The following is a 25504-nucleotide window of genomic DNA, read 5'->3' on the forward strand; positions in this document are numbered from 1 at the left end:
AGAGTGAGAGAAGAGGTGGTGATTCAGGCTTAGCGCTCCTTGGTCAACCACCCCTCTCTCATGCTAGGTCGTTGGAGGCTAGTATGTTCCCTCTTCTCTCTTGGAAGGTAGACTAGATAAGAGGCTCCTTGGCCAGCCACTGCACCTTTAGGCGAGGTTGCCAAAGGCTAGGGATGTGGCTAGCCCCAACTTGCCTCGTCCCTCTCACTCTATTTTTGAAACAGAGAGTGAGAAGGGAGGTTGAACAATGTGAAAGAGAAGGAGGCAGACAAAGCTAAGGTTCCCTGAGGAGACCACTGTCGATCTCCTCCCAAGATGTTCATGTAAAAAAAATTCAAAAAAATCTTTTTTATTTGGGGTTTTTACCTAAAATGACTCATGGTTTGTCCGTTTTGTCAAATATATCATATACTCTTTTTTGTCAAATCTATCCCATGGTTTACTTTTTACATCAAATCTATTCCGATGTTATCTTTTCCGTCAACATCTAACGGGCATGTTGACGTGGCACGTGGAGAGATAGTGGGCCACACTTGCCACGTAGGCGCCACGTCAGTACGGCCGTTAGATGTCGACGGAAAAGATAACGCTATGATAGATTTGATGCAAAAAGTAAATCATGAGATAGATTTGACAAAAAAAAAACATATGATAGATTTGATAAAACGGGCAAACCATGGGCCATTTTAGGTAAATACCTCTTTTTATTTTAGGAAAAACGACGTCCTTTTGTGTAGCCTTTATGAAAAAATTGATATTTTTTTTATGTTCTTTGCACCTCATAAGTGTCCAAGACATATTTTCGTTACAGGAATTGATAGTCAGACCCAACTTTAGACGTACTAGAAATTGAAGGACTAAAGTGATGGAAAAAGTTTTTCAAGTCTTCAAGTGTCGTCTTGCTAAAAATTCAGGGACCAAAGTGTTAGTTTACTTAAAATATTAAGGAACTACACGATAAATGGGATAAATTTGTGTCAGTTTAAGTTGAAACATTTAAATTTTAAGAGTGATGTATTATTGTATAAAAGATATACAATTAAAAAAAGGGCAAATTACAAAAAAAACCCAAGTTTTGTAAAATGTCTCAATTTTGTCCTAAATTTTATTTTGTAACAAAAAAACCATAAGTTTTCTAAAATGTCTCAAAAATGACCTCCGTTATAACTTCCGTCAATTTTTGCCTACGTGTGACCTACGTGGACTGCTAAAGGGACTCACTAGCCTACGTGTGACCTACGTGGACTGTTAAAGGGACCCACCATCAGCATCAAAAATTGACGGAAGTTATAATGGAGGTCATTTTTTAGACATTTTAGAAAACTTATGGTTTTTTTTGTTACAAAACAAAATTTATGACAAAATTGAGACATTTTACAAAACTTGAGTTTTTTTTTGTAATTTACCCTTAAAAAAAAGATCAAAGTATACTATGCCGCTGCAATGTTTTAAATAAAGTTCCTAATTAAAATTTTTTAGTTAATTATGGTAATTTTTATTCAAATGATTTTATTCATTTAATATTTCTAAATTTATTTATAAAATATATAAATTAGTGGCTTTTTAGTGAATAAAGTGGTGCGTTTTTATATAAATAAAGTATTTCATATACCAAATTCAGCATGACGAGTTTGATGTTTTTTTGTTAATTGTTAACTTGAAGTTAATGCTGTCAAAGAATTAATTATGCAATTATATACCAATTGCAGTTTGCAAAAGTCTTGTTTGAAAATAAAATATATAATTCTACGAAAAACATTCTCGCACAACGTGCGATTGAAGTAACTAGTTACAAAAGGTGCATTAATCCATTTCTTCCCATATCTCTCATTGTCTCAAATTCACAAAGTTGAAGATAAAGTAATATTCATTCATTAGATTATTATTATTATTATTATTATTATTATAACAAAGTGAAAGCATCTAATAAGTGAAGCTTCGTTTTTTTATCTTTTATTTATTTTTAGATTTTAGATATCATATAACTCACAAGCTACACCCAGAGGAGAGGAGAAATAAAAAAGATGACAATTTTAATCTATTCACATATAACGAACGATAAAATAGAGAGAGGGTATATTTCAACATTAATATATGTGGTTAGAGATGAGATATTAGTTAAAGAAGTATATTTGTGGCTTTGCAATATCTAAAAATTGAGAAAATTTAGGGTGATATATGACGTAATATTGTGTTACAGATCGGCTATCTTTCTGTTGTTAGATTTTCACTAGATTTCTAAAAATCTATCATAAAACTTGGAAAAAAAAATTTGGCTATCAACTCATAAAACTTGAAAAAATAAAAAATCTTCCGGAGAACTCATAATTGGCTATCTTTCTGATGTTGTCAGATTTTTACTAAATATACATTGGTCGCCATAAAATTCAAGCCGACTCCGATAATCAAGAAGACATATGCGCTTTGCGGGGAGGCAAATATTAGTGGAAGAAACGGGCAATAATTGTTGATTCCACATAAATTTATATCCAAACTGGCACGAAGAAGAACTTTGTTTTTATTATCTTTTTGGTTGCTCTTGGGTTGTTGACAATCTATCGTAATCAAAAAAGGGGGCGAATAGCGATTCGATTGGTCGGCCATCGACTAATCATCTTGCGGTTTGTGTGTAGAGTGATATATCTTATATTAGAATTTTATTTTAATTTTTCCATATGAAATCTAAACTCTTAATATCCACTCTCATGTGACAACGTGTGGTCATTCACATGCCACATGCCCTTAAATACTCATCCTCAATAACTGATCACGAGTCAGACATTCTCTTCAGTGCTCAATAAATTAGTCATGTAAAATTCGATTGAATCTATAAACAATTGGAATCATCTAAAGATAATGCTACAGTGATACGTGCATATTATATATATATATATATATATAAATCCGTGCTATACGGGGAACATGCACTGTCGGTTGTTATGTGTGGGTACGTATACCCGATACTTGCATTTGAGTCATCAAACCGAACTAGCCAATACCGAAGAGTTTCATAACAATTTAGACTTTAAACCTTAATTAGCCGATTGTGTATATTAAGAGTTTAGAATTTCACATGGAAAAGTTAAGAGAAATTGAATGAATTTTTATGAGATTGAGTGCCATAATCTATCAGTTGGAGCTTTTGAGTTGAAAATGGGTCCAATCGCTTATAACCCAATATAAATTTTACACTGTATCATAGTAGATTATGCTTATGCTTGCAATTATATGAGTTCATACCATGCTAAGTCTCTTTATCAATGACAGCTAAAGTGCGCCCTATTATGGCCCAGTTCAGTTTCAAGGCAGTCAAAAGTACACCTCATATTAGTCAGACCACACGTTGCCACGTGACCTACCAGCTCGAATTTTTAGATTAAAGATATGCTCAATAACTTATAAATCCAGTAAAATTTTACAGTGTAGATGCCTGTTCGTTAATATCAGAAAATTATTGACCTGCTAGTAGATGCACACCAGCCCCTTACTGTGGAAGTTCTCCTTTCTTTTGACAGGCACTCATGCGCATGCTGGGATATTTTACCAGTGAAGAAAATGGACCACTACGATCAATCAGATAAGAAAATTTAACTCGATATTCATTATGAGCAGGGGAAGAAGTCTGGAAGATGCATGAAAGAATCTTTGTAAAAGGAAGTGCAGTGTAGTAACATATATTCTCCCATGGTAATCAATATGTTATAGGCTCGATATCAGTGAGGCTATTTATATCTTTTTATTAGATATTATGATTTCTATTTTAATGTGCGTCCGTGAGCCTTTTTTGTAACAAAAAAAAATTGCAATGTAATTATTAGAGATAGTTTATGGTTTAGGAACCGTGTTAATGTCTTATTTCTCTTTTCTTATTGCGTTTTATATTTGAAAATTTTTCCATAATATATCTATTAATTCCAAAATAAGATACTACGTGTCATTTCAATAAAATATAATATATATATATATATAGATACATACATTATACATATATAATATATAAGGACCACAAGACTAAATTATTTGAAGTCCTTGCCAGAAAACAAAACCCTCTCCCCATTCCCTGTGAAGCAGGATTAGGGTTTGGACCACTCTCCACCGTCTCTTATGATCTCTACCCCAGAGATTGGACGAGGATACGGGTCTCTTGCATATATGTATATTTTCACGATATTTTATCAGAACTATATATGTGTTTATATCCATGTATTACATGTATGAGTGGATTTATGCAGCTTTCATTATCAATCATGTCAGGAGGAAGAAAAATTAAAGGGTAAATTTTGAGGACATTCTCTATAATTTGTAAAATAACTAGTGACACTCATCTTTTTAAAAATTAACCATATATCACCACTTTTTTATAAAGAAAAAAGAGAAAGTAATTTTGAAAGAAGTGGTAATGTGTGATTAATTTTAAAAGAAAATAGGTATAGTTAATTATTTTATAAATTATGGAAGGTGACATTTACCCAAAATTAAAATGGAATTGGTTCTGGTTTTCATTTGGGATTTGGGTTTTTTTGGTGGTGGTGGTGGTGGTGGTGGGGGTGGCGGCTGTGGGAAGGGGGAAGGAAGTCGATAGTCGAAGTTGACCTAGGAATGGTACATAATGATGTAAACACTATATTTTGTGTACTATCTCAAACCATTGTCCTTTTGTCGTCATGATTATAGTTTTTTTATAATATCTAGAAATTTAATAGATTTAATTAATTTAAATTTGAGTCATGTTAAATTTATTAAAAAATAAAACTCTTTTAATTTTAAAATTAATTCAAATTTAATTTATGTCAAACTCATTAAAAAATAAAACTCTTCTAATTTTAAACTTCTTCATCTGCTAGTTGTTTTTTTCGGTCGATGTATAAAAGCTTTCTTTTGATTAGTTTGAGATCCCTTTTGTTGCATGCTTCCATTTCCAATAAGACCGGTGGACTTATCTTCCTTCTGATTGGAAAAAGAAAAAAAAAGATGAAAGTATCAATCAATATCAACATTCCAACTATTCCTCTTCCGTACGGCGTGCTTGCCAATGCTTCCATATAATCCTCTAGATGGTTTTTTTGCATCAATTGAATATTGTCAGTTTGTGGGCTGAGTTGCTTTGGACCATATTAGACCTTAAATTCCACAAATATCGTATGGTGTTGCCTGCTGGTACTGGCCAGTTTTCATGTACTTGGATTTAGCTCCACTCTAGTCTTAATGTCTTAGAGGAAGAACTTGAGCTTTTGTTGCCTCTCTCTTTCTCAAACTATACATATAATAAATTCCACAATTTTTTAAAAAAAAATCAAAAGAGAATGTAGCGCAGTAATACACAATCTCGTCCGGTAATCAAGATGTTTCAGATTCGATATTTGGTAGGATTACCGATGTCATGTTATTAGTTATTAAAATTTTTTGTTTCTTTAAATAGGCCCATGACCTTTGTTACTGAAAAAGAAAATTCCATAAAAAGAAATTACAAATAATATTATATATATATATAACCAATAAAAAGTTAGTTCAAGCGGTTCAACACTTATTTCTTTTAAATAAAGCCTCATGTTTACATCTTGTGAATGAAAAAAATCATTAATTGGAAGAGTTTTATCCCCTAATATGGGTTGACCTGTCTCGAATTTGATTAATCATGATTCATTAGACTTCTTAATACCAGGGCACGTATCGAGAAAAACAAAAACAATTTACACATATATATATATATATAATATCAAAAGTATTAGAGATATATATTACATAAAAGTTAAAATCATTCGTTACGGTCTATAGAGGTTTCATTCTGAATGATGAATAGTCTTCACAACCAAAAAATTTGAACATTTCTCGTAATATCCTAGATTAAATCTGCATGTGGAAAATGTGAGGAATATAACCTGGAAAACGACAAGAAAGGCATGTATAGCTAAATTGAAAATGAAGATATATATGATATCTAGGGTTTATAAGAAGATTAAAGGATGGTTGTCGTCAACTGTGCTTAACCCAAATAACTATTGCTCTTATATCGTGGAAAAATTTGATTCTTCCACTATCTGATCAAAGATGCATTTCCTAAAGTTGTAGATTAAATGCAATCAAATCTCATGTCTCATGGTATCGTACACGGGGAATTTGTAGAGTCTCTGATTTCTCAACCGGACAACGTATTACTTTTCTAACTATCATTTTTTCGCAATAAATGTATAAGTGCATACAATTGCTATTGGTATAGAATCGGAACTATTATATCTTTTTTTCCTCAATTAAGTCAAAACTGATATAAATATATTTTCCTTGAAGACGTAGACAGAATTGTCCTCATCAAGGAGACGAAGACAATTAAGTTCAACATAATAGCTCCTGGACCCGAGAAATTCTTCCTTATCTAATATTATATATAACACATTATATATAAATATAGATATGAGAGGATGAGGCTTAATACGGTGACATAAGTTGCCGACTCGGAATCATGATTTTAGATTCGATAATCGTTGATGAGATTTCTTTTGTCCGTTTATTTAGTTTTTATTATTTTTATATTAGATCATGGGTGTCCGTTATGACTGAAGAAAATATATTATAATATATGCATGTATGTGTAGAGGAACCCCTTACCACATACTTTTATTCTCTTTCTTTTTGTGGGAATTTTTATTCTCTTTTTAATAAGCAGAAATGGTGATGATAACGCAACTTCCAGTTTTATTCCTTATATATAGAGATAAGTGATGTCCGAATAAACTTGAGGCACTTATGAATAGAAGTGGAGTGTTTATTCTTTGGCATTTTTTCTTCCTTTCCTTTTGACTATGTTGATTCTTTGGCATGAGAAGCAATTAGTTTTGTGTCATCCATATTCTCTCTACAGCTAAGAGACGTTTATTAAGATGGCTTCAAGTAAAAACAAATGGAGGGCAATCACGATTTAGTGGCAGAATGAGTTTTTAATCGATGGACTTAACCTACAATACATGAATTCATAACTCACTGAAATCACTATGTGCGCGACAATACTTATCATCATGTCTCTTCCCTAGTTTTTGTGTCAAGCTTGATTGTACTATCATAATTGGAGTCGCATGAACAGGGATGGACATAGGATGTGAATTTGCAGGGTGAGCTTTTGAGGGACGTATAGGATAATAATTTCTCCAAATTAAGAAGGTGAAATTAAGGAATTTCATTAAAAATTGAACAATAATACATACATTAGTTGGGGGAGGGGGCTGGGGGTGACTGCTCTCTAGCCCCCTCCGTCCTTCCCCATGAAACATTTATACCATCTATGCATGTCAACTGTCAATGCCTGAACTCCGTGTATTAAGGTTACATATTTATATCACGCATGCCTAAAGAGATTGGCAAATCATAATCATATACAAACTTTCTTAGAAATTTTTAGGAACTGTTCAGAATTATGATATGACAAACTACGAGTCCGATGATTTCCCCTTTGATATGATTGGAAATAGCCAAAAAGAACCTCGAGCACAGGAGACGAAAATGAATCTCGATCCGTCACTACATCGGGCACCTAGAATGGAATCGAAGCGAAGAGATATTGTGCCCATGCCCAAAATTTCAGAGAGGAAGCCAGTCCTTCGAAGGACCACATTCACTGTCTGCAACAAAGTTGGGAGTAGTTTCCACACATATTGTTGGGTTTTGTTGTTTACAGGGACCACTACTGTCCCCTACAAACTTCTTCTCTACCATAGAAATAGATCCATTCAACTTCTCCTTTTCGATCTTTTCTTCTTCGAGTCTCGATTGAAATTCACATAGAACCGCGCCATACCCTTGCAAATCGAATGCAATGTGAGCATATTGATCATAGCTCGTTCTATGCATCCTATTTGCATGCCATTTGCCCTTGGTACCCGGACTGGTTCGGTAAAATCGCTGCACATGCCCGTGCGACCTTTTTAACCTCGTACTATCATCGATCAAAGTTCACGGAGCAGCTTACCAATATGTTTCAAATGCACGCATGAGTTGTCAGTGTCTAATATGGAACACATTATTTATGAAGCAATTAAATGTAAAAGAATCGTTCACCAAAAAAAAAAAAGTAAACTAGTAGATTCAATATCTGCCAAATATATATGTTGAGAGAGTTTTACTCATTAATGAATCGATCCGACTTGAACTAAATTAATCAAGATTAATTGAACTTCCAAATATCAGAGCTAAAAATATGTTTAAGCACTTGGAAGATCAAGAAATATAAGTTAAAGATATAGAGGAGAAGAATGGGGAGACGATCACCAACCTCTCACGGGGTTCATGAGGAGGGCTTGCCTACCAATTATCACACACCTACTCTCTCTCAATGAATGCGTAAAGGGCTTACTTTCCAACTATACAAGCCGTTATATGTCATCTATACATTTTCCACCCAAAAAAAAAAGGAACAAAGAAATATATTTGTACATTGTGCTCAAAGCAGATATATGCATGGATGGATCCGGGATAGTGGTCGAGAGGGGGTGAGTCTTCAAAGGGCAAAAGAAAAAATAACTTTGTAGAGTTTGGGACGAATATAAGTAATTTCATCAAAAATAAAATAAAAATTTATAATTTTTCTTATAATGTTAAAATTTTAAGGGGGCAACCCATTTGTCATCTCCGAATATACGTGTGTGTAGACATTATAAGTAGCTCTTGTCCCCTAATAATTATAAGGTGTGCTCAACCTATATATTGAATGAAATTAGCCCTCATTCTGATGCGACTTAGTTCTATACACGAGATATTTATAATGAATTTCAAACTTTTTTTTCTTTTTGGTGGAGAATGAATTTCAAACCTTTACACTGCAGTAAAACTTGCACACCTGAAGTGCAACTTCCCTTATGGTTTCCCATATTGAATACTTGTAAGGGGGGAAATCAAGATATTTGCTCAAGTTGTAAATGAGTAATCGCTTTAAAAGTATGTTTAGCAGAAGAAAATTATCAATCATCAATCTTATAATTAAAGTGAAACCGAATACAAAAGCGGACCCATTATTTATTAAATGATATCAAAGAACAGGAGGACAAATTCATGATTTATCCGGCAATTAATTTTCTCCTTTGATTTGGAACTTCACAATTTATCCTTAATCTATTACCTAAACATTAATCCTCAACCGTCTGCTTGTTCAGAAAACAAAATGCTTCGAGTGCATTTGAAATCACCGCACTGAATGTAAAATCTAGTCCGTACCTCGTGACTTCTTCCTTGATATTTCTTCTTTTTCCAGCAAAGCGGGTGGGAGGTTGGAAGAAAACTGGCCAAAACTAATGAATGAATGGTAAACATCAAGGAGGATACGGATGGGGCCGCCTCTGATCGAACAAAGCTTCCGACCGGCCCCCATCCAAACGACCCTTCCACACACAAAAATAAACGACTACTTTTTGGACGGAGTGTTCCTTTCCCCGCCATATCACATGCAATGATGCAAATGCAACCCCCCCAATCCCCCCCTCCCCTTTTTTCTTTTCTCCATATCGTCAAAAATTTTCAAAAAAATTTAAATTACATTCGGTCAATAATCTATCTTACTTTACATTTTTATTTACCTTTTTCTTCAGTTCAATTTTTTAATTATTTTTTTTATAACGATAAACTTATTCTTCTCGGATCCTTAAACACCCCACAAACCTATGGATTCATATAAGCTCATGTACAAGCACATGCGTCAGCCCATGTGCAAGCACATATGTGGGTGCCGCACTAAAGGCTACGTGCGCAAGGGGATTCGAACCTACAACTTCATAAATGTTAGGAAAAATTCACAGATCTTCTTCGGATTTGGGTCTATCCATAACTCAAAAGCTTAAGTCAATGGTTGCAAGACCATTGCCTTTTATAAGCCTATGGATTTCCTTTCAACTTTTTCATGTGAGATTATCTCCAACAGCCGCTCTCACCATTTTCCATATAGGAGAGAAACCGCCCTAACAATTCTCCCCCTTCTCGACTATGTGGAGGATTTCGTCGTAATCCTCGTGATACAACGGCAAGCAACACACTGGACACAACTAACTTCGAGTCGAGCTTTTACTTCCGGACTCGGATACCAATTGTTAGGACTTTCACTAGTTACAAGTTCCATACTCGGGCTTGGTGTGGTGTGGGTTTCAACGCATATGCGTGTGCACTTCCCCAAGATCGTTACATTGGGCTCTGATACCACTTGTTGGGAAAAATATATAGGTTTATAAAAGACAATGGTCTATCAATTTATTAGCTTAAACTTTTGAATTACGGATGGACTCGAGTCCGAAATAAGCCTGTGGATTTTTCCCAACAAATGGTATCAGAGCCCAATGTAATAATCCTGAAGAGCACACACACATATGCATGGAAACCCACACCACACCAAGGCCCGAGTGTGGAACTCGTGGCTAGTGAAGAGCCTAACAATTGGTATCCGAGTCCGAAAGTGGAAGCCCTGCTCGAAATTAGTTGTGTCCATTGCTTGCCGTCGTATCATGGGGATTACGATGAAGTCTTCCACATAGTCGAGAAGGGGGTGAATTGTTGGGGCGGTTTCATTCTTATATGGAGAATGGTGAGCGCGGGTGTTGGAGGTAATTTCACATGGAAAAGTTGAGAGAAAATATATTGGTTTATAAGAGACAATGATCTAGTAATTTATTAATTTAAACTTTTAAGTTGCAAATAGACTCGAGCTCGAAATAGGCCTGTGAATTTTTCCTAACAATAAACTACTCACAAATCGTACATATATCTAAACTACTTGCGCTTACCCTTGGGGATTGTTCCTTCCGTTCAATATTTTATTCTTATTGCTACTTATTTTGTTCATTTAATCAGTTTTACCGTCAACTTTTTTCCTACAAAAAATTTACAGATATTGGATTAATTTTCAAAAAATAGAAAATTAATTAAATATTTTTTTTAAAAAAAAAAGAGCAGCAGATAGAAGAAGAGAAGGGAAAGAGAGGAGGCAATGGAGGGCTTGCTGGGGGCCGACGAAATAAAACTAAAGCGGACAAATTGTGTGACGTAATGAATGTGATTGAAAATGTATATAAAGATTGAAAACCAGCATTGACTTTTCCTTAATTATATCATTATATGTATATATGCTTATCTCCAAATTCCTGACCCCTTTTTGCAGATCGAATATTATATTTGAGGGATCATACTTTTTATAGATTGCCCTTTTCCCCATCTTTTTGGCATAAAATGCGGAGTGTAATCGTGAGACTTCTGGGGGGCCATCCACACATAATATAGAGGAGAGGAGAGGAAGGTGGGGAGACTGAGGAGGAAGGAACCCTCCAGATTCGACCTCTGACCCGTTTGGCTGCGCAGCTCTTGCGTGAAGCTTCGCGGTTTGTTTTGATAAATCATACGCCTATAAGCTGCTCACAAGATCATTCATGCGGGCCACGACCAAACAAGCCCACAACATTTTTAAATAAGTGGGATAAGCTGGGTAGAATCTTTATCCTTTTTATATTTCTTTTAGGTTTTCCTTTTTATTTTTCGGACTGGAAATCCATTCTCAATATCCACCCATATAGACAATGTGCAGCCTTTCAAACTCCCCGTCACATAATACGTGCCCTTGAACATTTGCTCTTGACAACTGAGACCGACAAACTTCGCCACTCACGCACTTCGAATGTTGATTCCTCTTTCAGTACTCTTGGAATGAGTCTGTAACCACTCAAAAGCTTAAACTGATGGAATAGTTAAACTAGTGATGTTGCACATAATTTCTCGACGGGGAATTCCAACTCTCAGCAGACTCGGCTAGAACACCCCGAGTTCGAGTTGACTCGTCTGCTCGGCCTACAACTGGTCAAATACAAATGGAACAGAAAGGCTGCACGCAATTTTGATATATTCTCACTGCATGTAGGAATCTAGAGGGAATTGATTCAAAGGAGCTTGTGCTGCTCTTTTTGAGTTCACACATATATATATCTGAACCTTTTACCCCTCAATTCAGTCAAATAAAATTCCCAACTTCAATTGGAGGAATCCGCAAGACAATCATTCTCCATTCGGATCTTTTTTACAGCCAAAATCTGTCATGGATTGGTGCCGCTAAGCCATCAACAGTCAATCTGAGCACGGTAAGGTCAGCCAGAAGACCCGAGTATGATATGAAACATAAGCTCTGGTCCAAAACTGGTAAAATATGTTGCGGTCCCAACAGATCTAGCCCGTTTATGAAAATAACCCTGTCACGGCCACCCAGCAAGGATTCCAATATAAGATAACTGGTCAGCCAGAAGACCAGAGTATGATATGAAACATAAGCTCTGGTCCAAAACTGGTAAAATATGTTGCGGTCCCAACAGATCTAGCCCGTTTATGAAAATAACCTGTCACGGCCACCCAGCAAGGATTCCAATATAAGATAACAGATGCGCCAAAGTTCATTGAGATAAGACCGCATGTAGCATGAGCACAGAAAAAAGGTCGGCTCGGGTCACAGAAGAAACGGGTCAAAGCTTGGGAATAAGAGAGGGAGGGTGGGCGGTATGATATATGGCTGGGACAACAGTGAGCACTTATGGCTATGGTTTCATTGCATAAACAAACAACTTTAAGAAGGCTCCTACTAGGAAGATACACATATAAGAGGGAAATAACACAAGTCACTCACCTCGGGAGCTTGTAGGCATGCGACACCTCGAGGTCCCGTCGCGATTGGTCCGTGTGGCACCCACGACAAAGGGATCGACCTAAGGAATCAAAAACAATTTTTTTAACTAACTGGTCCATATTTAGATTTTGATATGGAAATCAAAACACATTTGTCCCTGCAAAGGCCCCCTCACATCTCCACTTCGGTGAAGATGATGGAACTCCCACCACTACCAACATCACCACCTCCTCCACCATTGCAACACTCCCTGAAGCAAAAGGCAACATTTCCATTTCTTATCACAGCTTCCTTAAACTCTCTGTCCTCCTCTGCATCCCCTCTTCCAATAGAGAGAGAGAGAGAGAGTAAATTCTCTCTCCCCTCTCACTTCAACATTACTGCATTTGAGAGAGGGAGGGAGGGAGGGAGGGAAGGAGCTTCCATGTCTGCCACTTTGAGTACTCGTTCCAGTTGCATGTCCACTCTTTTCCTGAGCGTCCTGTCCCGTGTTTAGCCATCCTCCTTTTACCTCTATTGCACAAACAGGATGCTGGATTCCCTCTCCCACACGTTCATCCTCTCTTTCTTTTCCATCTTTAAACGAGGCACTGTGCTTTAGTTGGCATAATACACCAACCTTGATTATCCTCGTGGGATACTTCACAGGCTGAGCAAGGGAGAAAGGCGGTTTAGAAAAGAAGCTATCTCCCGTGCCACCATTTCCCCACCAGCCCCTATATATATATAACCTCGAACAAGAGTCTTACCAAACACGAAAAAAATTGACAGCCTCTACTGAAGCCCCTCATCATACCAAGAGAGGTCCACGACATGTTTTCTTGCATGAGAAACTTCTTCCAGCGGTTCTGCTTCGATGAGTTTCAGACTGAGAGCATCAGCCATGGAAGCTTCTTCTCGAGTGATCTTCTTCCTTCTCTCGGTGCTAGAATCAACCAGGCAACGAAGCTTCGGAAATATATCATTTCTCCCTATAACCCCCGGTATAGGTGATTTTCCCACAACAGTTTTGTTCCTGCTATTATGTTTCATCACAAACCGGATCTCTTATGCTTGCTAATCTCTTTCCATGATCCTCATCAGGGCTTGGGAGATGTTACTTGTCGTCCTAGTCCTTTACTCGGCATGGATTAGCCCATTCGAATTTGCATTTATAACATACAAGAAGGACGCCCTCTTCGTTGTGGATCATGTTGTGAATACCTTCTTCGCTGTTGACATTGTTCTCACTTTCTTCGTGGCGTACTTGGACAACCACACTTACCTTCTTGTCGATGATCCCAAGAAAATTGCCATCAGGTACTGAAATTTTCAGCTGAGAGAAGTTCAATACACTCACGTGCATAACGCCGATTAACGATTATCAAGCAATAACAGAAGAAAGTCTTCACACAATCCCATCTAACATACAGGTACCTGTCTACCTGGTTTCTTTTTGATGTCTGTTCAACTGCACCCTTTCAGTCCATCGGTCTTCTATTCATGAACAACGGTGGCCTTGGGTTCAAAGCACTCAGCATGCTCAGATTGTGGCGTCTCCGACGAGTCAGTGCTCTGTTTGCAAGGTCCATAATCAATTTCTAAAATTTGTTTTGGGTTTTCCTCAGATTTCAAAACAGTTACTGTTGGAGGGTCTCAATGCTTACTCATCCACTTGCTTCCCTTCACCTTCAGACTAGAGAAGGACATACGGTTCAACTATTTTTGGACAAGGTGCACAAAGTTGATATCCGTAAGCAACTGAAAGACCTCCATTGAATTCCTTTCCCACCTCCATTGACAAATATCATTTTGCAATTTTAAATCTGTGCTCCTTCCATCTCTGGTTGATTTCAGGTAACCCTGTTTGCAGTCCACTGTGCTGGATGCTTTAACTACTTAATCGCCGATCGATACCCTGATCCGCGGAAAACATGGATTGGTGCAGTAAACCCAAACTTCAAAGAGGACTCTCTCTGGGACAGATATGTCACTGCAATGTATTGGTCCATCACAACATTAACAACAACCGGTTACGGGGACTTGCACGCAGAAAACCCAAGGGAGATGCTATTTGACATCTTCTACATGCTTTTCAACCTAGGGCTCACATCTTACCTCATTGGGAATATGACGAACCTTGTGGTCCACTGGACAAGCCGCACCAGAAACTTTGTATGGCCCTCTTCCAATCATTCTTTCCAATTTTATGTTAAAAATGCAACCTGCCATCGTAGAGCTTGGTAAATAGAAGATTTAGTTCCAAGTTTAGCACAATAAAGCCATCGTTTAACAGAAACCTACATGATAATACGAAAATCTAGGGTATTCAAGTAGCCCAATAAAAGATAAAGTTACTACAGATAGGTTCATCATAGTTATTTGGATTAAGCAAAATTTTCATGAGACTACCTTGTTCTGATTAGCAAAGAGTGAATTTCTCTGTCTTCATGCTAACATAAGGCAAATCTGTTGTCACAGAGGGATACGGTCAGGGCTGCTTCAGAGTTTGCAGCAAGGAACCAGCTGCCCCCTCATATACAGGATCAGATGCTATCGCACCTTTGTCTTAAATTCAAAACTGAAGGACTGAAGCAGCAAGAGACCTCAAATGGCCTCCCAAAAGCCATCCGTGCAAGCATATCGCACTGTTTATTCTTGCCCATTGTTCAGAAAGCCTACCTATTCCAAGGGGTTTCTCATGACTTCCTATTCCAATTGGTAATGCTTGAATACCCGATCGTGGCAATCTTTTGACTTTTGACACGTGTTCCAACAACATCTTAACAGATAATATGCCAATATACTGTATCATTACTATATGCAAGATTATGTATCTCATGACGGAAAAAAATTACAAATTGACTGCACTTAAGGTGCTCTTTCTTTATCCTAGGTTCCAGAAATGGAGGCAGAATATTTCCCACCAAAGCAGGATATACTATTGCAGAACGAGGCCCCAACAGATATCTATTTACTGGTCTCAGGGACAGCGGTGAGGATCTAATTCTCTGTTTAGCATCCCTTGCATCCATATAATTTGAAATCTGACTGTGTCTTGATCTAAAATAAACTTTTCAGGATGTAATATCTAAACATAACGGGCATGATCCGGTAAGAATGCAAAAGCTACCTCATTTTCCTCTCTGTCTTTTTTTGCTTCCTTAAACTGTGCCTATGCAGATAGGCATCTAATGTATCAATCTTCTAAGTTCAGAAGTATGTAAACTCTTGCAGGTTATTGTCAAGGCAACTTCAGGAGACCTTTTTGGTGAAATTGGAGTTCTGTGTCAGAGGCCACAGCCATATACTGTCCGAACCAGAGAGATATCCCAGATACTAAGGCTCAACAGAACTTCGCTTATTAACACCATACGGTCAAACAAGGAAGATGGTCCCATTATAGTGAAGAACTTCTTCATGGTAAAAGTTATTCTTAGACAGTTAAAACATGACCCATTTTTTGCTAGAAGCATCAAAATCTTATGTAATCTGCTGTTCATCTACAGAAACTGGAAGGGCCAGAATGCGTAAATGTTCCATACCAGCATTTTAATCCAAGATTTGTGCTCAATGAGTGGCTTGACGAAGGACCAACTCAAAGAAGTCATGAAAACTCCACAAGTCAAAGTTATGCAGTAGGAGATGACCAAACAATGCCACAAGCAAGGGACAGGAACTTCTCAAAGTCCCAGGAAGTGCAAAATGATCACGTAACAAACTACGGCCATTATGCCACATCCATGGTAGATATAAACTCAACAAGTGATGATGGCCAAACAGGTCTACATGATGCTGTTTGCAAGGGACACATAGAAATGGTCAAGATTCTTCTGGAAGGAGGAGCAAATATGCATAAATTGGATGCTCGAGGTTGGACTCCAAAAGCTCTAGCAGAACACCAAGGGAGCAAAAGCATGTATGACCTCTTAGATAGCTACGAACAGAGAAAGATAGGAAAGGAGCATAGAATCGACTTAAGTGGTCCAGAAATAGTCGGTACCAGCATGCATGATGACCAAAACAAAGCAGAAAACCATGGGGGCACTGGGTATTTTAAATATCATCCCAGCAAAGCATCAGTCTCCGAGACAAGCCAGCACAAATCTTACTCAGTTCAGGAATCTACCAAGAAAAGAGTTACTATCCACATGCAGGTTCCAACTGGTAAAACATCAACAAGACAACTTGGAAAGTTAATAATCCTGCCTGATTCCATCGAAGAACTACTCAGAGTTGCCGGTAAGTTTCATATGATATGGAACAAGTCTTTGATAAGCCTGAAAGCTGAGATTAGTAATGGTTACCTTTTCGTCATCTTTAATTTCGGATATTGTCTGAAACCTCAAAATATTTGAATTTATAAGCAAGTATACGTATTAGATTCCTCATTTTTATTATTCAATTTGTCATCCCAAAGCCTTGTCAAACTGCAGGTGAAAAGTTTGGAGGCAACCACCCTGCAAAAGTAGTTAATGCAGAGAATGCAGAAATAGATGACATAAGTGTCATCCGCGAAGGTGACCATTTGTTTCTTCTTCAGAACATGCATGAAAAGATGGATTACAAAGTGACTTGACAACTTATCAATAGACAGTACTATAAATGAGAAAGATCAATAACAGATAGCTTCTTCAGTAAATGTCTCCTCATACTGGATATGAGGGAAGTGTCTAGGAGAAACCCCAAAATAATATAGGGGATGGACAAGTCGATACTGCTGGGGCAAATCTTTGGGCACTCCCAGGACATGCTTGCAGTTAACGTTCCCAAAGGTGTTCGATTAGGAAAAGTAAAGACCTTTTCTGCAATTCTCCTCTCGGTAAAGTACCTATTCTGTATCAACGCGAAGAAGAGAGAAGAGGACTAACTAATCTGCATGAAATGGCGGATGATGACAATGTTACATTGAAGTCAAAGGGAGATATTGCAATTGGGCCTCGTTAACATATATTCCACAAACTGAGCAGGAGAACAAACACTATGCATCTCTGAATTTAATAAAAGAATTGCTTACACTGAGGTAAGCCCCTTAGGTAAAGAAAAGAAACGAAAGAAAGCGATGGGAAACTTAATTTGTACGTGTGAGAAATACTTAATCTGTTCTACATTATCGAGCTGTCTTCTTCTGATCACTGATCAATCCATCAGTCAGACTCCAGTCACTCCACCATTACTTCTCAACACACATCATTAGTGCTTTCTGCTAGTATAATCCAAAGTACTTTCCAATCTTCACAGTTCAAATATGAGAATAAACATAAATCACTCCATCTTCAGTCCATCTAAGCAACAAGTTTGAAGCATGTCTTCCAGTATGCTTCGATTAAGTAGCTTCAGAAAAGCTGGTTTGAAATTTCCAACAAGAAATGCAGGAAAGAGGATTAGATCAATCAAGATCAGTTCACTTTTAATCAGCAGCTACCTCTCATTATTTAGAAGAAACGCGCTTCTTACTTTCCTTTCCTAAGAACAGCCATGTCATAACATTAACTTAGTCACACATATTACTAAAGTTACATATCATATATCTCAACCACAAAACACCACAGCTTTTTGGAACTTATCTACTTAAATGTTATATTTCCCTAAACTTACATAAACAGCTACTCAGCCAAAAAATAAATAAATAAAGAAAGAAAACTTACATAAAACAGCCCACACATTTTGAAATGCACATTCATGCAAATCGTTCATTTTCTCCCTCAGTTTACTCACATACTTCTATCGGAAAGTCCCACGCTTAGACAAAAAGTCCTGCTGCAAAGTGCGGGCTTCGACCATTACATATTTTCCTCTGCTTTACATCTTCTATTACTTCTCTCACCATATGAATGGTGTGGACCAATTGGTTTGCGCAGCAGATCATTATCCGTTTATGCACAGAGTGCAACAAGAGGACTGACCTTGCAGATTTATAAAGCAGAGAGGTGGAATTTCCACGGAGAAAAGTTTACTAGGAAGCTATCACATCCTCTTAAAATGGAGTAACCATTCCATTCTCCTCCATTTTACAGTGTCACATATCGGGCGCATTCATTCCATTCAAAATATATCAACTTAACTGATTGAATATGATCTATAAGATCAGAAGATATATAAGCAAGTGACACAGAATAATTGACGCTATGCAGCAGTAACATGGTAAATTATTTTTTTAAATATCACTCTCCTAAGAAAGTACCTTTAGCCTGGCGAAACTCGTGACTTTCCAAAAACAGCAGCTCCAAGAGCTCTTCTAAAGCTTGAACCTCTAATCCCATGTTTTTTCATATATCTTCAAAGAAAGAAAAACAGCATGACGGAACACCTTTGACGCAACAAAAGCATAATCCATAAATAAACACTTAGGAAACAAATACAGTTAGAGGGAATAATAATAATAATAATAATAATAAGTAATTAGCAGCATTACTAACCTCTTTCGATCCTTGAATTCGCTCCATTTCCGTCTAGCAAAGGATGATTTTCTTTTTCTTTGTTATACAGATTTCAGTTGATTGCATGAATTGTCTTTCTAAGGCCTTGATCTCTGCATCTTCAATCTCTCTACACAAAAAAGATGAGTAGCAGGGCAAGGTATCAGTAAACATTCCTTTGCATTAACATGTAGTTTGTCATAGCTACAAAGGACATCATAAACCTCATTAACTGATGAAAAGACATTGTGATAGCTACAAAGGACATCATAAACCTCATTACTTGATGAAAAGAGATAAGTGACTATAAGGCAACTTCCCAGCTCCAAACACGGACATATAGCCATGACTGCGACCCCAATAACTCCAACTCTGTTAAACAGCTAAGGTATTGCGAAGAAGCCCAATGAGCATATTTATGAGTGAAAAGAAAAAACACATACACATAGAAAACGGACAAACAAGAAACTTACAAAAAGGAAAAATGTAGAGTAAATGCAATAAACAGTGGGAGATGACAGAAACAACAAAAACCTAACCTTTATTGGAAGAGGTGAGAAGGCATTAAGAAAATGCCAGCAAGAACAGGACGGCTCCAACTGAAGCATTTTTTATTCCTTATATCTGAGATTGCCATTGGGATGTTATTGTTAGATCAGCTTCGCAGGGGATGGATAATAAAATCCGCTCATATACTGAATAATCCCGCAATAGACTAGAGGAATCCGGGGGAAAAAAAAAAAGAATGGGATTATCATGAATTAAAAGGAGAGCAACTTTACCACTGCTGTGCAGCATCAACTAACGGTAACAGTAAGGCAACATGAACACTAGTAGCAGTATCAAACAGAAGAGGTCTACCTTCCAGTTCAACCATCTCGCCTGACAAAACCATAGCAGGATCTCCTATTAGTGAAAGAGCTTGTAGCCTCTCCAACTCCTCATAAAGAAAGAACAAAATAAATTTTTCTGGAAACATAAGGAAAGAGGGGAAGGGGATTACTTTGGGAGAGGAGAGGAATGATCTCTAAGTGAACGAGCTGAAGGAGATTGCAGGAAAAGGAGAAGACGACGCTAATGATCTGGACCGAGACCCGCTTCTCCTTATACTTCTTGTACAGCTGCTGGTTTAGGAAACCTGTTCATCCTCAAGAAGGCATCCTTGATCAACTCATCATAAAGAAAAAGGCCATATGTTTCCTTTCCCCTTTCAAAGCATCAACAAACACCATATCAAAATCTATACACAACAAACCCCGACAATCCTCATTTTCCCTGATTGATATAGACTGACGTCAATTACTCAGGCTGCAGATGTTTAATTTCCTGCATCTCATATTGCAAGAGACTATATCCTGGACCCTTCTTTAGACCCCTTTCTTCCATCATCTTCCACGTGGCCCAAACATTTTCCCATGCGCCAGCTTGAGCATACAGACTAGCTAGAACAATGTAGTGTGCAGAATTCTCTGGATCCATATCAATGAGTTTCATGGCAGCGGTTTCTCCAAGAGGTATAGAACCATAATTGCGACTTGCCCCGAGGATAGCACCCAAAAGTGAGGGATTGGGCTTTATACCTAAATCATGTATCAACCCAAGAGCTTCTTCTAGTTTACCACACCGTGCACAGAGATCAACCATACAAGACAGATGCTCAACTCTAGGAGTGATTTTATACTTGGCTATCATGCTGCCAAAGCATTCCCACCCTTCACTGGTCAACCCAGTGTGGCTACACGCAAAGAGAAGACACAAAAACGTGATGTCGTTCGGCTCCACCCCTTCATGTTCCATCTTCTTATAAAGCTCAATTGCGGCGTGTCCAAACCCATGCCTTGCATACCCAGCAATCAGTGATGTCCATGATACGATGTTCTTCATCCTCATTTCATTGAAGGCACGATTAGCATTTCCAATTTCTCCACATTTAGCATACATATCAACCAAAGCATTGCCAAGTGTGACATCGCAATCTGATTGATATTTCAACACTAGGCTGTGGATTTGTCTCCCCAAGCTCAGGAATGCTAAGTTTGCACATACATGAAGCATCGAGCATAACATAACAGGATCCATTCCTACTTGCATCTGATTCAGCTCTTCGAAGAGGTCCAGAACATCACTGCAATAGTTACCCTTGCGTGCATATGCAGTGATAAGTGCAGTACATGATATTACATCCTTTCTTTCCATGTGCTTGTATATGCGATGAGCAGTATGAACGGCCCCGCATTTTGCATAAGCATCAATTATCGATCCGATCAAGTCCACATACGAAACAAAACCTGTTCGGATAATTAAGCTATGCATCTGCATGATCTGCATGAGACAACCACCTCCAGCACAAGCTCTCAAGACATTTCCAAGAGTAAAGCAATCAGGACACATGCCTAATGCAATGTGAACGTAGAATGTCAGACACTTCAAAATGATCATAATACCAACTTACTATATATGTATATATGAATGTATGTGTATCAAAGTACCCAATCAGTGAGAGTGATACCTTCTCTCATCATTAGCTGAAACAGATGAAGAGAGTCCTCCGAGAACCCCTGAATGGCGTACCCTCCAATCAGAGTATTCCACGTGACAAGGTCCCTTCTTGACATTATCTCAAATATCCGCCGCGCACCGGCCATCTCCCCGCCGCACTTCGAGTGGAAATCGATCAGTGCACTCTGCACGAACAAGTTGTCCACAAACCTCCCTTTCTCTATACCCGCTTGGACTTGCATTCCTGCAATCAAGCCCCTCAAGCCCGTACACGCTCGTAGGGTGCTCCCATACGTGAACTGGTTGGCCCTTACACCAGCCCTGTGCATGTCCCTGAACATCAGTATAGCATTCTCATAGCACCCCTTCTGGCAATAACCCGAAATGATGGCTGTCCAAGACACAACATTATTTCTTTCGCGCATTACGTCGAACACTTTGTGGGCCATTTCCATATTCATAAGCTTTGAGTAAAATAGAATCAGCGGCGTGTGCAAGTTGAGATTGGAAGCAAGCCCATTTGTCACGATACGGCCATGGACGAGAAGGCCGTAGTTTGAAGCCTCCCTGGTGGCGCAGAGCTTCAGAATTTTCGTGTACATTGTTGCATCCATAACTCATATCGACCCCTGCCCAAAACCTCCAGCTTGAAGGAAGAAGGCGGGAAGGGGAAGAAATTGGGGCACAAAATATTTCATTTTGAACCCTTAAGATTACTTTGGGTCTATTTTGCACCCTAAATTGTAATTTTATCCTTTTACTGCCCTACACTTTGAATTTTGCACCACTACTTGAAACTTGTAATAGGAAAGTTCAGTAAGGACTCGGTTCCGTTCCGAGACCCCAAACAAAGACAAGCCAAGTCACAATATATACATATATATATATATATATTCTATAAGGACTTTCGAGTACATGTGTTTCAAATAAATAAATAAAATCCAACAGTAGTTACACAAAAAAAAAAATTGTGTTGTGGCTTCATTCTACTGGTTAAAAACTAAACTTCACTTGAGTTGACTTGGCCGTGATCACTAGGTGTGCTTTTAATGGAATTTGGAATTTTGTAGTGCAGATAAGATTCATTTACGAGATTATCGTTTGCCAATTACACGACATCTCGTGCTTAAATAACACTAACCTCAAAACGGTATAACATTGAGCATAAATCTTGTATACAACTCTACCTTGAGATTAATTTGTTAGCAAAAAGTTGAATTCAAAATTATGTATATTTTAATTGCGAGTTCACTATTATTGTAAATTAAAGAAGAATTTATGGGGTCGAGGAAGGAGTGGACACCCGGGCCATTTGGGACGGTGCCATGTCTCAAGGCCTTAAAACAAGGCCCGAAATTGGAATTTGCCCATATCATCGTACATTGACCGAGTTAATTCAATCTCCTGAGGGGAAAAGAACTTACTTCTAATTCAATCTCTTTTCGCGGTTACCGTATCTTGAAAATCGTTAGAGCGAAATAGTCGGGGTGGCCCTGATCCATAAGACAATGTTTAGGATACAATCACCTTGGAAATATTTTGTACCGTGCATGCATTCAAATAAGTTAATCACAATTAGAAAAAATTAACCTGATTTTGTGCAATGATCAATTACTTTTTAAGTATGGTACATATAGAGGAGAAAAGGGGTTTGTTATAGCGGCATTGTTCTTAATTTAAGATTAAGACTATATATTCGAAATTCTCTCGTGAAACTTCTCGTGTCCCTTTATTGTTTTTCCTCCATCTTCTTGCAGACGCATGGCCTCATTTGCAACAAAAACCATGTCACATACACGTATAGTTTTGAATAATTTTACTTAAAACTAATTTAATTAGATCATTAGATTAATCAAAATACAAAGGGAATTTCGTCGACAGTTTTATCTCGACAAGTGGCATGAGAAAACATCAGTAGAACCATTCAGTAAGTTGTATCTTGTGAATATTCCCTTTCGCGAAGATCGTACGTAAGTCTCCATTTTCTGGTTCTAATCTAAGCTTCGAAGATGTCTATGCTCCTCGAATTTAAATATGAGCTCGGAATAAATAGATCTCAACCCGTCAGAAAAATTCAATATGCCATTGATTTTGTCTTCTCTCTCTCTCTCTCTCAAAAGAACCACGCAGTGTACAACAAAACCCTAGTCATTAAAATTCCAAAACCCCAGAAAATCTTCATCCTCTGATTCTCCTCATCATCATCAATCTCATACCACACGATGGGTCTCCATCAAATCTTGAAGAGCAATCCATTCCCCTCTCTCCTCATCTTCCTCACACTCTACATCTCCACCTTTCTCTTGTCTTCCTCTTCTTGTTCAATTACCTCCAATGCCGACGAAGCCCTCACTCAGCCCGCTAGCGTTGCTTCACCGTCTAGGTCCTTGTTGCACGTTGATCGGCATCGCCGGCTCCGGCAAGAACAAGTCTTCCACGTCAAGAAGAGCCCTCCTCCGCCTCCGTTCTTGAAGAACAAGAGATCAAAGAGAGCAAAGAGGAAGAAGAGATCACATGACGACGACCGTGACAGGATGAAGGCTGGCCCTTTCGCGGTTATGCTTCCCAAGGGACCCGTCCCCCCTTCGGGTTCCTCCTCTTGCCACAACGGGATTCCCGACTCCGTCGCGGCTCTCTGCTCCCTCTCATCCGGAAAATCGCACAGTTCTGCTGCACCATAGAGAAAAGTAAGTCCTTGTCGATGCTCAACGTATAGCATTTACACCACCGAACATCGATCAAGATTCAGTCGTCTATGACTAGCAAGGGTGGCTACAAAAAGAGGTTATACTTTGTTTCGGTTTTGCTTCACACATAGAACTTAAGATCGACTTGGATGAATTCCTTGTAATGGCAAGAAGATTGCCTTGCAGGGAAGTCGAAACGATCCACATCGATATGATGAGATTAAGTTTTCAACTCTATGGTTGCATCTTTATTTTGTGATACGGTTGTATGACACGAGACTAAAGAGTGTCTTCAAACATATATACTGCATTATCAGCTGATTTCCTTTTATAAATAATAATGAAATGATGCATGCTTTTTTTTGCCTTTTCCCATGGTCATTATTTTTTCTTTTTCGATAGGGAAATAAAGCATTAATTTGAAGCTAATCGAAATCTCTGTGTGTGAATTGTAGTTCCACAAGAACAGCAAGATTAATTTAATTCCTTGCTTGTCCAAAAAAAAATTTATTTCTTTTTCACTTAGAACTTACTTGTCCCAAATAAAAAATAATTTCTTTTTCACTTAGAGATTTTTCTAATGAAGCTTTTTAATTCGTCTCGAATGTTTAAATATAAATAGCAGAATAAAATGACGGAAAATGGAATGCGAATCGCGATACAATGCAACCATTTCTCATATAGGTGTATGTCATTTGGTCCCTTTTTCATTAATTATGTCCGCCAACTTATAAATTAAGAGCACACGCACTGAAATTCAAATATATTTATTTAAAAAAAAGTAAAAAAAAATCCCCCAGTAGCTAAAATCATGAACGTGATCAATTTCATTGCACGAAAGCGACAGGGAGTTATTAATATTCTCTTCAGTTGCAGGTTCGTTCGATCCCAGCACCAATAAAATCGAAGTGTATATGCTCCCACTAGTTTAATTTCTAGGAATATCCATTACAAATATGTACGTCTTCATAGGACCATCAGAGTCAGAGACCCCTCATGCAGTAAAAACATTAAACGATCATATTGAATATATGCACGGGAATCAAATGATCTTGAATTCCATGCAATGACTGCAAAAAGTTATAAAAACTTATAAAAATAAATTATTTTTTGACAGCTGCCATACTCTTAATTTTCTTCCGAAGGTCTTTTTATCGATCTATACCACTTGGTATTAAGAAGTCTTATAAGTCCCGATAAATACAAATTCGAGTGGGTTCAATCTAGTAAATGATAAATCTCTCTTAATCATTGATTTTTTCCATTCACAAAACTCGAACTCGAAACCTTAT

At 37.8% G+C, this 25504-nt stretch overlaps 3 protein-coding genes across 16 annotated transcripts; 2 read left to right on the plus strand and 1 right to left on the minus strand.

Annotated features, from left to right (window-relative positions):
- Nucleotides 1-11872: 11872 nt before the first annotated feature.
- LOC116205022 (pentatricopeptide repeat-containing protein At3g20730-like) lies at nucleotides 11873-22197 on the minus strand. Of its 14 annotated transcripts, none has more exons than XM_031537449.1 (10): nucleotides 21536-22197; nucleotides 20030-21419; nucleotides 19809-19908; nucleotides 19566-19650; nucleotides 19310-19398; nucleotides 19027-19156; nucleotides 18792-18884; nucleotides 14726-14832; nucleotides 12629-14600; nucleotides 11873-12344 (listed from the first exon to the last, which is right to left on the minus strand). In XM_031537449.1, exons 1-2 carry the CDS (start codon nucleotides 22137-22139, stop codon nucleotides 20326-20328), a joined length of 1698 nt encoding a protein of 565 aa, XP_031393309.1. In that variant the 5' UTR covers nucleotides 22140-22197; the 3' UTR covers nucleotides 11873-12344; nucleotides 12629-14600; nucleotides 14726-14832; nucleotides 18792-18884; nucleotides 19027-19156; nucleotides 19310-19398; nucleotides 19566-19650; nucleotides 19809-19908; nucleotides 20030-20325. The 14 variants fall into 14 exon arrangements, with proteins under 14 accessions (XP_031393309.1, XP_031393303.1, XP_031393306.1 ...); XM_031537443.1 differs by having other exon boundaries at nucleotides 19310-19409; XM_031537446.1 differs by having other exon boundaries at nucleotides 19302-19409.
- Nucleotides 13442-17226, plus strand: LOC116204333 (potassium channel KAT3-like). Its single transcript, XM_031536422.1, has 11 exons — nucleotides 13442-13617; nucleotides 13712-13927; nucleotides 14041-14193; nucleotides 14303-14360; nucleotides 14465-14782; nucleotides 15089-15328; nucleotides 15504-15602; nucleotides 15689-15721; nucleotides 15845-16030; nucleotides 16117-16849; nucleotides 17044-17226. Exons 1-11 carry the CDS (start codon nucleotides 13442-13444, stop codon nucleotides 17184-17186), a joined length of 2355 nt encoding a protein of 784 aa, XP_031392282.1. The 3' UTR covers nucleotides 17187-17226.
- A 1420-nt stretch (nucleotides 22198-23617) lies between the features above and the next one.
- Nucleotides 23618-24517, plus strand: LOC116205921. Its single transcript, XM_031538621.1, has one exon. The coding sequence runs from the start codon at nucleotides 23748-23750 to the stop codon at nucleotides 24204-24206; it is 459 nt and encodes a 152-aa protein (XP_031394481.1). The 5' UTR covers nucleotides 23618-23747; the 3' UTR covers nucleotides 24207-24517.
- Nucleotides 24518-25504: the final 987 nt, after the last annotated feature.

Source organism: Punica granatum, chromosome 4 (genome assembly GCF_007655135.1).
Source record: "Punica granatum isolate Tunisia-2019 chromosome 4, ASM765513v2, whole genome shotgun sequence".
Taxonomy (NCBI): Eukaryota; Viridiplantae; Streptophyta; class Magnoliopsida; order Myrtales; family Lythraceae; genus Punica; species Punica granatum.